This window comes from Hyperolius riggenbachi, chromosome 11, assembly GCF_040937935.1.
Source record: "Hyperolius riggenbachi isolate aHypRig1 chromosome 11, aHypRig1.pri, whole genome shotgun sequence".
NCBI lineage: Eukaryota > Metazoa > Chordata > Amphibia > Anura > Hyperoliidae > Hyperolius > Hyperolius riggenbachi.
The window spans coordinates 203,327,425-203,340,610 of NC_090656.1; the positions used below are offsets into that span (position 1 = coordinate 203,327,425).

Below are 13,186 nucleotides of genomic sequence, written 5' to 3' on the forward strand. Positions count from 1 at the left end.
GTACACTGCCATACCATGTAATATACACAGAATGGGTCTGTACAGTGCAGAGTACACTGCCATACATTATAATATATACAGGATGGGTCTGTACAGTGCAGAGTATACTGATGTACTTTATAATCTGCACAGTACAGGGTACACTGCCGTATAATATCCCGTGAATGGGTTCATACAGTGAACAGAGCTTCATGACCCATACAAGTTTAGGCTGGTGGCAGAGTACAGTGCTGAGTAGTACCTGCCTCTGCTTCTATCTAGCCCCCACCTCCAGGCACAGCACCCCCCTGTGGCTGCTCCATGCACTGCCACTAAAGAAGGTCTCCACTTACAGTGGCTGGAGGAATAGCTGCTATTCCCTGCACCGCATTGGTTGCAGTTCCCAAGACAATTGTACAGAGGAATGGAGCTTACAGAGAGCGAATGACAAATGGCAGCTTCAGTGACTGTTACGAATTTCTCCCAGTTTTTAGGGTGCTGTATATTATTACTGAATATTTCAGAAACAACAAGAAATCCCTTTCCAAGTAAATCTGAACAGAGGCAGTGGAGGTGTTAGGAGCATCTTTAAAACTCGTGTTTCCTGAATACATTACTGTGAAATGTAGATTTGGACTTTAATAGTTGTCTTTTCAGAATTCCCGAACTTGCTAACAAAAAAAACTTGGAGAGTGAGCAAAATGTGTAACTCAGAGCAACCAATCGGATTTCATCCTACTGCAGGCAGCACTAAGAAAGATGCGTTGCGATTGGCCGCTGTGAGTTAGCTCATTCTGCTCAGCCTCTGAACACACTTATGGTGCCCATGCATGGTACATTTTTTTCATCCAATCTTACCATTTCTATGTAGTATAAGGTTACATTTAATGAATATGCTCAAAGGATAATTTAGGCAGTTCCCTTATATTACGTAGAAATGGTAAGATTGGATGAAAAAAAAATGGTACCATGTATGGGCACCAATAGGGTAGGGCTATTTCACACCAAAAATCAATTTCTTCTCCGATTTTGCTGTGCTTTCTGCAATCGATCCCAAAGCGCTACATGCAGTGTATGCTACGCAATCGTAATTACTGCAGTGTGAATGCTCCCATAGGGAGACACCACACTGTCGATTTGGCAATCGCCGCGGAATCGCCCGTGGTGTGAAACAACCCTAAAGCTACATACTCACCTCACAATGCAGGAAGATGGATCCAGCGACGTCTCCCTGACAACGAGCACTTCCCGATCCATCTTCCGGCCGGCGGGTATGCGCAACGTCACATGAGGGGCGCAAACAAGACCTCAAGCGATCGCGGTACTTTGCATGGGTGTCATCGGGGATGGATGCGATCGGCCATGATATCTGTGTGATGCTAAACGATGTTCGCGTGATCGTGCGCCTGTATCCATGTCGTGAGATTGTGGAAACCAGTCGAAATCACCAATCGTCGGGAAAAATTGTGAGGTGGGTAGGGGGCCTTAAATCAGCATTTAGAGCTCATTCAGCACGGCCAACGCGGAACACACAGTGTGCAGAGTGACATCTCTCGCCATAGCCTGATGTCACTCTGCACGCTAGTCAGAGAACTGGAAGATGGGTATGATGGATTCCGTTGGGTTATCGCACTTTCTGTGGACTTGTGCGATCGTGCTGCCTATCCGTGAATCGTTCTGCAGGTCCCTTAACCCTTCCATTGCTGCAGGTGTTTGCCTGAGTCAGGGAATGTCTGGGTGTTTTTAGAGAGACATCCTGCACATCCCCCCTCCCTCTAGGGAGGGCAGATGATGTCATAGTGAGGTACGTTATAAATGGCAGAGGAGGGTCGAAGCGCTGAGGAAGGGGGGGGGGGGCCTGAACCAGCGCTGTGTTTGCATGCCGGATTGTCTGCAGTGACAACATTAATAATAACTGGGCGTTTACACAATGCACTGAGCGATGACTTCATCCCCGGGGTGCGCTGATCAATGGATGCATGCCCTGCATTAAAATACCCCTCCCCCTGCAGCAAGCAGCAGCGCATGACAAGACCAGAGGAGCAGCATGCCAGCCAGCCACAGGCACCACTGAGCCGCATGACACACTAACAGGGTCACTCACCCACTGGCATGTATGAGAATGTGGGGGCAAGCTGCATGGGGGAGCATGTGTCTGACACTCTTCTTTTTTATTATGATTTATGTTTTCTTTATTTGTGCTGTTTGGTTGTTGGCATGTTCTTTTCTTCTCTCTCCCCCTTACAGCTTGGATAACCGGCCCCTGGCCAAACGTTGCTCTGGCCTCAGCACCTGCACGCTGATGAAACTCTCTCAGGATTTGCACAAACTAAACGCTTACCCCCGCACCAACGTTGGGGCTGGGACCCCCGGCAAGAAGAGAAGCGTTCTGGGCGCCGTGGACAATGAACACTACGCCAACTATGGCGAACAGTTTGACCTTAGTAACTAGGAGGCTTCGCCCGTGCAATGCATGCAGGCCTCACATGCAGACGAGGGACTTAATGGGCAGGGTAACCCCAGCTGGATCTGAAATGCCCAAAACTCCCCCTCCCCTCTAACATAGATAATAGGCACAAGAAGCAACCCCCCTATCCCCCCTCCACCCCTTGTATCTATTTTCCATTCTCCCTCCAAACCACACGCTCAATCTCCAAATGATTATTTTATCAAAAACATTACAAAAAAAATTTTAAAAAAAAGCTCTATTTTTTTGTCCCTTCCGTAAATGCTTCTACAATGTACAATAAAAGTCATCTTCTTGCCTGGCCATGCACTTAATTAATAAACCTATTTTTCTACGAGGTTAAGTATTGTCGTTTTAATTAAGGGCGCAGGAAGAATTCCTATTCAATTATTTTTGTGCTGCTAACTCCCATCAGTCTGCCGTATAACCGCATTAGGTAAACGGCGGCGCTTTTCGAAGCCGCCAGCCATCTGCATGAATTACGTCATCGCTAGAGCGCTGACTTGCATGACTCTTTGCATGTATCCGTTCCAGGTAAGAAAATCTTTCTCTTTTCAATGCTCGACCTAGATTAAAAAAATGCTTGTTTTTGTTTTAAAGATGTGAATCTTTATTTCTACGTAGATAAATTTCAGATGACTCGAAAGGTTTTGCAGAAGCTATAGTTTGTATTTCAAGGTGGAATGTTTATAAAGTCAGTGAATCATAGTTTACATAGTAATGATGTTGGGTTGTTTTTTTTTTATTTATTCCTTTATTTATTTTTTTACTGAAACTTGGGTAGATAATCATTTCTAGAGATTGGCTTGGTGATGGGAAAAGAAGAATTATTTGGGTTTGAATGAGAATTTAGTTATTCTGATTAGCAGAAGAAAATGCTGTCAGATTGAGTAGCATTCATTCTCACTGAGCTGGGGGAAATATATTTTGATTGCGTATGTAATGTACAGAGGTACTACAAGTCCCAACAGTCCGTTGACTGTTTAATTAAGACAGCTGGAAGCAAAAAATGGAACGTAAGTGAAATATGGTTTCAGCTGTTGAATGTCATCTTTGCACCTGTCTCTGTAAACTGTCCCCTGTAAGTTTTAAAGTACTTCTGGGTACAAAGTTGCTCAGTAAATACTATTGTTAAAGGACTACTTTCTCGAAAAACAGTAACATTTGAAATCCAAGTGTATGCATACATATACAATGTACATTTATCCAAGAGTAAAATACACCATAAATTACTTTTTCCTATGTTGCTGTCACTTACAGAAGGTAATAAAATTGACAGATCTGACAGCTTTGGGGCCAGTCAATCTCCTCATGGGGGATTCTCAGGGTTTTCTTTATTTCAAAAGCATGAACTGAATGGAAGTTGTTTAGGTCCATGTCCAAAATAGTGTGGAGAAAAATAGGTAGAAAGGCCGGTCAGCATCTTTGGATTGATCCTTTTCATAGAGTGCTTTGGTAAAATATAAAAGAAATACTGAAAATCGCACATAAGGAGATGGATTAGTCCAAAATCTGTTAGATCTGTCAGATTTTCACTACCTACTAAAAGTGTCAGCAACATAGGAGAAAAGCAATTCATAGCTCATTTTACTCTAAAAGCAATGCACTTCTTATTTGTATGTTTACATGCATTTCAAATTCTTCATGATAGTGGTCCTTTAACAAATGTATTGCTATAGGATGTCTAGACACCGGGTAGCCGCTGTATATCTGTGGTGATGCCATCCTCTAATTGCCGTTGTCTTTAACCCACAGTGTGACAACCCAAAAACGAGCCTGCAACACGGCCACCTGCGTCACCCACCGTCTGGCAGACTTCCTCAGCAGGTCAGGAGGAATGGCGAAGAGTAACTTTGTACCCACCGATGTCGGCTCCAAGGCTTTTGGCAGGCGAAGACGAAGCGCTCACGTCTAAACTTAGCAATGACATCAGGAATACGGTAATTCTCGTAGCCGACTGCTGTCCCTCCCCCGCCTCTCTTCTTGGCTGCCTGTAGCATTAGGGCTCTGGGTTTTTTGCTGACTATTTATAAAAATTCACGCACTGTCCAGTCTTTTGAAAGCAGGGTTATTGTCAGTAAGTAATGACGGCGAATAGGCTTTATAAATAAGGTTAATTTATCTTTGGCTAATTATTATTATTATTTAGTATTTATATAGCGCCGACATATTACGCAGCGCTGTACAGTGTATATATATATCTTGTCACTAACTGTCCCTCAAAGGAGCTCACAATCTAATCCCTACCATTGCCATATGTCTATATTATGTATTGTAAGTACTGTAGTCTAGGGCCAATTTTTTATGGGGAGCCAATTAACTTATCCGTATGTTTTTGGAATGTGGGAGGAAACCGGAGTACCCGGAGGAAACCCACGCAGACACGGAGAGAACATACAAACTCTTTGCAGATAGTGCCCTGGCTGGGATTCGAACCAGGGACCCAGCGCTGCAAGGCGAGAGCGCTAACCACTACGCCACCGTAATGAGCAAAATATCATCTAATATAATTTACCTTTGGTAAATAGAATGAACGATCTTTAGCATTAAGAAGTTTTTTGTTTTTATTTTGACACCAAGAAGAACCAGCTGTTCATTTTTTTAAAAGGCCCTATAATAGTATTTAAAGAAGAACTACATCGATATTAAATAGTTCTAATGCTGGGAATACACGATGATGGCTCAATAGATCATTTCCGACAGGTCTGATCGGACTCTGATTGTTTTTCTGATCGTTTTTTTTTCATAGAAGTGAATGGAAAATGATCGGAAAATTGATCGGCCAGTAAATCTGCCCAAAAAAACTCGTCGTGTATTCCCAACTTAAGAGTTCATCCCCCTCTATGAGTTTATTTAATTTACAAGAACAATTAATGTTTCTTCTAACAGTTGCTGATTGGTTGAAATCCACCACTGAATAAATCAGCCCCCCCCCCCCCTCCCTTCGGTCTCTTGAATCGCTATTGCCAGAGCGTAGAGATTCCTGGCAGACCTACAGGCACCTAACACACAGAAAAGCCTGTAGAGCCTGAATGAAGCAGTCTTTACATTCTCTGGACACAATTTAAATGGATTGTGCATTAGATGTAAGGAAGAGTAAACCCACCTTACTGAGCGAAGCTCTTCCACCGCAGGGCGATAGAGAGTAACTAAGAATATGATATTACCAAGACATTGTTTATTCATGTGACTGCAGACACTCAGGGGTTGGTAACATTAGAGGAAGTATGCACACGTTTTACTTATTTAGGATGAACACAGTAATATTATTATCTTTTTTCTCTTGTATAACAAGTAAAGCCATGTCAGAACCTACTTTACATTAACTAAATTAATTAATTAATTTAAAAATATATATATATATTTTTAACACAACCTAAATACAATTTTTTTTAAAGCGGATATATACGTAGTTACCTGTATAACCACATGTAAGGAATATACCATGCATGTTATTTTTCTTTTATATTGTCTATTATATTATTTATGAAACATTGTAACTACATTTTATTATTTAGTATTTTTGGGGTGAATCTCTGGATTAATAAAAAAAAAGGTTATGTTTAGTTCTGAAACATACACAGTATTTTTTTTATTACAAGTACATTAAACATTACAAATGCATGTTTTTTTTTATAGAGTTTTAAACACCTTTACATATTTTTTCATTTATACTTATTACTGAAATGTATTGTTTTATTATCATTTTAATATGGCAAATTAGTTCTAATTTTGTTTGTATTTACATTTAAAAACATATTTTTTAATTAGAAATAGATGAATTTGCAATGGACATTTCATTATTTAACAGCTCCACCTGTTCCTAATATATATTTTTGTTTTATTTATTTCTAGTGCTGAAAACATTTTTTTGAAATAGGAACACGGGATATATTGCAAGTGATTGTTTCAGTATTATTATAATTATTACGGTATTTGCAACTCTGCCTGCTGGTTTGACACACACCTCTCCCTGCTGGTTTGACACACACCTCTCCCTGCTGGTTTGACTTACACCTCTCCCTACTGGTTTGACTCACACCTCTGCCTGCTGGTTTGACACAATGGTTTCATGGGAAGAAGAGTGTCTTGATTTACTACCCTTGTAGCAAGCAAATCTCCTGAAATCTATCGACCTAGTGATGGATTGCTAAGCCTCATTTTTGGCTACACAACAATAAAAGAAAGGTTTTCCATAGTGGAAAACTGGCTAATCAGTCCAGCAGGGGGAGCCACAAAAGCTGAAATTGATTTGTAGTACAGTATTTTATATTTTCCATGTAAAAATAAAAACTTTATTAAGTAGTCAGTAAAAAAAGAACAGGGCTTGTGAAGAGAAAAAAGACACAAGACACTGGGAGCCCAGTCTGGTGTAGCAATGCAAATAAATGTGGCAAAGGTGTATATTATATAAGTAAGATACTCCCAAGTGTGGGTTGCTGAGAAAAGCAACCCCATGTAGGCACATGTGGTGGGAAAGTGCTGTCCCCACTCGGCCCTGTATGTTCATTGAATAGCTAAAAACATTTAGGATGAAGGTATGGATTGGCCTACCTTTGTGGAGAAGGTTCATGTGTAGCCATGTATAGTTAAAAAATACTTTACATTCTGAACTTACAAACTTCGTTTATTAGAGAATTTCTTTAGCGTTAAACAAACATTAACATCGTGACAGATCCATGGAACGTCCCAGCATTCAGATAACCATCAAAGATGATCAATGTAGCTCAAAAGCTTGGTTCTTTGGATAAACCAGGCAATACAATTGTAGCAGTCGGGTAGACACAAAATCACGATATCATATGTCCCAACATAATCATTATTATGTTGTGACATTTGATATAATGATTCAGTGTCTATCTGACTGCTACAATTGTATAGCCTGGTTTATTCAAGGAAACCAAGCATTTGATGGACATTGATCATCTTTGATGGTTATCCGATTGCTGGGACGTCCCTTGCATCTGTCACAATGTTAATGTTTGTTGAACAATGAAGACATTTTCTAATAAACGAAGTTGTAAGTTCAGAAGATGTCTTGAGTGTGCTGGTTCTTGAGGAGATTTAAGATCTGCCTGGCCTGGTGCTCTGGTGGACTGACCCTGCACCTCATTGAAGCTGTGGGTGAGTGTGGCCTGAAAACCACTTTCCAGTATAGTTAAAAAAACAACATTGTATTCAGCACCAATGTATTTCACAGCCAAATACTGCTTCATCAGGTCAATATCGTGCCATTTTCGGGGAGAAGTTGAGAATTATAAGTGTTCCTGGCTCCACTTCTCTCTGGATCTGGCATGTGTTGTCCTGGTGCTGAATAAAATATTGTCTTTCTTGGAACTATACGTGACTACAGGTGAGCCTTCTTCACGAAGGTAGACCAACCCATACCTTCATCTTAAAGAGAATCTGTACTCTAAAATTCTTACAATAAAAAGCATACAATTCTATTCATTATGTTCTCCTGGGCCCCTCTGAGCTGTTTCTGCCACTCTCTGCTGCAAACCTGGCTTGTAATTACCAGTTTTAGGCAGTGTTTACAAACAAAAGACATGGCTGCTAAAAGCTTGTGATAGGCTCAAGTAAGCAGAGTGTGTGAGTCACACAGAGCTTGCAGGGGGCCTGGAGAGGGTGTGTATAGCTTATATCCAATCACAAGCAGCACAGCACATTCCAGCCAGACTGCCTGAGCCCGACAGAGGAGAGAAGATTAGATCATATAACAGAGATAACACAGCCACTGTGCAAGTAGGAAAGGCTGCAGTAAGCCAGACCACATTAGAACAGGCATAGGAACTTATAGGATAGAAGAAATAAGGATGAAAATTTTGTTACAGAGTCTCTTTAAATGTTTTTTAGCTATTCTTTTTCATGAGCGCCTCCAGTCATTCTATTCCTAATTAACAATGGAAAGATTATCTTCATTATATAAAACAGACCCCTTCATAACATTAATAATATAGCAGAGACATCAAAAACCTTTTTGAAAACCCAGCACTGGTTGTCTCTATTGCCTAGGAATTAGGACAGGAAATGAAAGAAGACACAAACATCAATAAAAACATGATATGGTTTATAACCCTGTCACACCCCTTTCTAACTTAGTATATATTTTTGTCACGCATTTCCTGTATTAATGACACTTATAACTGGAGCAGAAAGTGAGAGGGTATTTCACAGACTGTGACACCTCGCCCTGGCAAGGCCCGAGTCACTTTAGCAGAAAAGGAGATGGCAGATTGAAAACACAGGCACAGGCTGATTCTTGCCTTTGCCGATGACCAGAGATAAGCAAACTTCTACTGCTCTCTGCAGTGAAAATAAACGATTTTCCACCTTGGTAATGCTTTCAAATGTTCTTTTATGTACCTAAGAGTAGTTACTGAAGTTCTAGTTTTGGGAGTATAATTTAAGTGCAAAACAATTTTAGTGTTGCCTCTCGTTACTGGTGATATGGGATGTGATGGAGTCTCTTGCACAGAAATATCAGGTAAAAAATAAAAAACCTGCCAGTGATTCTAAAGGTGCCCATTAACTGTACAATCTCCTAAACGATCCACCATTCGATCAGTTGGAAACGATTATTCGGGTCCACCAACATAGGGATAAATTATAAGGAATCCGATCAGACTAATAGAATCGATCCGAAATTTAGATCAATGGAATGGTTCATTCGTTATCCATTGGCACCACCAATGGTACCCGGTCTAATCTATTATACGGTTGATCGTTCGGGGGATTGTTAATAAGCACTTTCAGGCCTGGTGCACACATCCAGTCTTGATTGGCCAATGTTACCACTTCCATGGAGTATGAGAGCTTACCTACACAATCTAATCAAAATCTGTTGGCTCGCTTACTACATGGAAGTGGTTAAATTGGCCAAACAAAATTGGATGTGTGTATGCACCTTAGTCCTTTGCCAGACTGCCTTGGTGCTTCTGTTACAGAGATTTCCTCCCTGAGGGAAGACAGACAGTGATGGAAACCAGACAGATTTGTCCCATAGATTTCTTCTGATGTGTGAGTGTGGTGAAGGAACACGCGAAGGTCCTTCGTGCAGATGGTTAAAGTAATGTTAATAGAGCAAAGTCCCTAGCACCTGGCACCAGTGAGTACCGCCTGATGCCAGATTCATGTGCTTGCCGGTTACTTGAGTAACCGGCTGCAAAAGCACAAACCTCCCCCTTCCCCCGCAGGATAGAATACTCACTGAGCCACCAGGGACGTCATGTAGCTTCTAGCATCTCTTGCCAGCTTTCTGACATCCTCCATGCATGGCTCCCAGCATGTCACCTGACCCGCATTGCGCACCGGGGTTATCCCCTCAGGCATGCCGGTTAGTTGAGACTTCCGGTTGCCCGAGCAGTGTTGAATTGGGACAGTCAACTGCACTTCCTGGCAATTTTGATTAGGATATTTCCAAGCTGAATACAATTGCATTCAATTAGCATCTCATTCACCACATCAGAGGTTGAGATTCAGACTCTGCTCATGACTGCTTTTGCAAATTCTCATATGGCAAGTGCACACAATACATCTTTGTCTTTCCACTGAAAGTGTAACAGATACCTGAAGTGAAATAATATGGAGGCGGCCAGTCTTGTCCCATCTGAAACCGAGAGCCAATAGTATATGCTGATAGCCAATAGTATATGCCGATGCCGAGAGCCAATAGTATATGCCGATGCCGAGAGCCAATAGCATATGCCGATGCCGAGAGCCAATAGCATAGCATAACAAGCAGAAGTGGTGAAAATAACCCAAAAAGGAGTTCCCACAAACCCATGATGCTGTAAGCCAGTCCTGTCCAACTCCAGCCCTCAAGCGCCAAGGTCCTCCCAGAGTTTTGGCACAGCTCAGATTAATTGATAGGACTGAATCAGGAAAGGTTTGGTTCATCAAGTAGAACACATTTCTCCATTTCTCTGTCCATACTAAACATTGGCATGGATATGGCCCACGAGGAATGGAGTTTGGTAGCCCTGCTCTAACCAAACCCTGAAAAGGCAGGTAGGGATTTCGACCCGTCCCTATTCTGGGGAAAGTGGTCTCTGTGAATCTATGGTCATCATCACAAGGAATAAGACTGACTATGTAAACTATAAAATACAAAGCCCCCAATGGATGTGATGGAGTAAACTGATATGGAGGTGCCTAAAGTTTATTGTAATTGTTAGTGACCTCCTTACAGATGTGACAACAACTAGTTGTTGGACAGACGGCACTGCACCAAAGTTAACACGTTTTGTGGGTCACACCAAATCCATCAGCGGAAAAAGCGCCTTTGCCTGGTGCTATAGCAGAACTTGACGGTCTTTTGTTGTTGTTAAAAAACATTGAAAAATGAGTGTAAATAGAGGCTTACTACGGCTCGACCAAAAGAAGATCATTTATTGGACACAACTAACAATGAGCTCGATCCAATTTACTTTTTCTCCTAGGAGGTCATTTTCATCCTTTAAAATAACTTTTCAGCACTCTGCAGGTAAAAAGTACCAAATAGTAGGTGAAAGAGTACTGTCAAAATCATTCTGAGTATTATCTTGCTTGCTGGTGGCTTAAAAAGTATTTTATTCATAAGATGTAAAAATACCACCTAGGAGAAAGCGTATAAGAAAGAGTGGATTGAATGGGGCCCAATGGCCCATATGCAGTTTACCTTTTCTTCTGAGTTTTCTCCTAGGAGATATTTTTTCAACTTCTTTTTAAAATAACTTTTCAACACTTTGCAATTGAAAAAGTACCAAAAAGTAGGTTGTATATTGAGTATTTTTTTTGCTTGCTGGTGGTTAAAGAGGCATTTTACTGACAAGGGCCCATAGGCAATTAACTTGTTGTCCTTAGTTTTCTGCTAGGAGATAATTTTTAATTTTCTATTTATAAAAACTTTCTGGCAATTATCAACTGAAAAAGTACCGACAAGGTGCTATCAAAGTTATTTACAATATTTTCTTGCTTTCTGGTGGTTTAAAAGGCATTTTATTGACAAGTTTAAAAATATCACCTAGGAGAAAGCTCAGGAGAAAAAGCTAATTGCATAAGGGGAAATTTGTGTGTCATGGTGTGAATTTTTCCTACTATAACATTACACTATGGCACTTATGCAGTTAACTTTTTCTCCTGAGTTGTCTCCTAGGGGATAGTTTTTCATCTTCTCTTTAAAATAACTTTTAAGCCTATTTCTATTGGAAAAGTACCAAAAAGTTTGAGAAAACTATCAAATTATTCTAAGTATTTTCTTGCTTGCTGGTGGTTAAAAAGACATTTTTTTAAGGTGTGAAAATATCACCTTGGAGAAAATATTAATTGCATATGGGCCCTTGTGCCTTATATTATCTCTGTGTTTCTGGTATAACTAGGGTAATATTTTCATTAAAGTCAATGTTACCCCTCCTAAAAAAGCAAAAGTCAGATACTCACCGAAGGAGAGGGAAGGCTCTGAGTCCTAATGAGACTTCCCTCTCCTCTCCCGGTTCCCGGTCCCGCTCAGGATCCCCCGTAGCAGCATTCGACCAGTTCGGTCAAATACTGCCACTTCCGCTGCCGAAGGGAGGTTTTTGAAGTCTTCAGGAGCACTCGGGCTCCAGAATACGGGCCGCTCTGTACTGCGCATGCGCAAGCGCCCTCTATAACGCACTCGCGTGTGCGCAGTATGGAGCCGTCTGTCTTCGGGAGGACTCGCCCCCTGAAGACTTCCAAAGTCCCCCGCGGCGGGGGATTTGAACGGAGGATCCTGAGGGCACCGGGAGAGGAGAGGGAATGCTCATTAGGACTCAGAGCCTTCCCTCTCCTTAGGTGAGTATCTGACTTTTGTTTTTATAGGTCGGGTAACACTGGCTTTAAACATGTCCTGCAATATCCTGTTAGAAAGTTGTCCATGTAGCTTTATTTAGTTTTTTTTAGTTGTCTAATTTTCTTTTTTCCTGTTTTGTTTTTTTTCAGATTGCCATGAAAATGCCAGGTCACATTTCTTCCAAAGGCATCGAGAAGGCCAAACCTGATCCTTCCGCATCTTACGAGACCAATTCATGTTTATTTATTTTTAAGGATTAATTTATTTTTGTCCCCTTTTTTTATTTGAGCATTGCTATTGCACTTTCTGTTTTTTATTTATTGTAAAAAAAAGAAAAAAAAGAAAGAGAGATATTTATTACAATAAAATGAATTCTATTCTTTTTATATTATATTTCAAAATAAAACGTGATGGCATCCCGTTATTCTTTATCTTCCGCACGCCGTGTGGCTCATGGCGCTTGTTCTAACGACATAGCAGATCTTCGGGGGAGGAGATAAGAGGGGCCCCTCTGCGGGGGCGTGAGGAGGGCCTGACGTGTGCCGTGCCTTGATGTAAAACTGACATGATTGTACAGTATGTTATAGAAAAAAAATACAGAAAATATTAAACATTGTATCAATTGTGAATTTCAGCAAGATTAAAAAAGTATTTTAGATACACTCTGATCTTTCATGCCTTTTATTTACTTTACAATTACTTCTATTCCTGAGGTCTGCTCTTATACTATTATTATTAATATAGTATTTATACAGCGCCATCATCTTACGTAGCACTGTACAGAGTACATAGTCATGTCCAGTGGCGTAGCTAAAGAGCTATGGGCCCCAATGCGAGTTTCTCATGGGGCCCCCCATGCACTCTATACATAACAATTGATACGGCGCACCAAAACCTGCCAAGGACAACCACAGTGTCAGAGGTGCAAGAAGGGGATGGGGAACAGT

General features: G+C 41.1%; 1 protein-coding gene across 3 annotated transcripts in view; it reads left to right on the forward strand.

The window, feature by feature from the left end:
• Positions 1-12,901, forward strand: part of CALCB (calcitonin related polypeptide beta) — a 73,072-nt gene extending 60,171 nt beyond the window's left edge. For 2 of the 3 annotated variants that reach the window (XM_068261759.1, XM_068261758.1), the window contains exon 7: positions 2,227-2,789. In XM_068261759.1, coding sequence (XP_068117860.1) covers positions 2,227-2,431 — 205 coding nt within the window. In that variant the 3' untranslated portion in view covers positions 2,432-2,789. Of the gene's footprint in view, positions 1-2,226; positions 2,790-4,201; positions 4,387-12,388 lie in introns of those variants that run through there. The other variant, XM_068261760.1, reaches the window with a different exon arrangement.
• Positions 12,902-13,186: the final 285 nt, after the last annotated feature.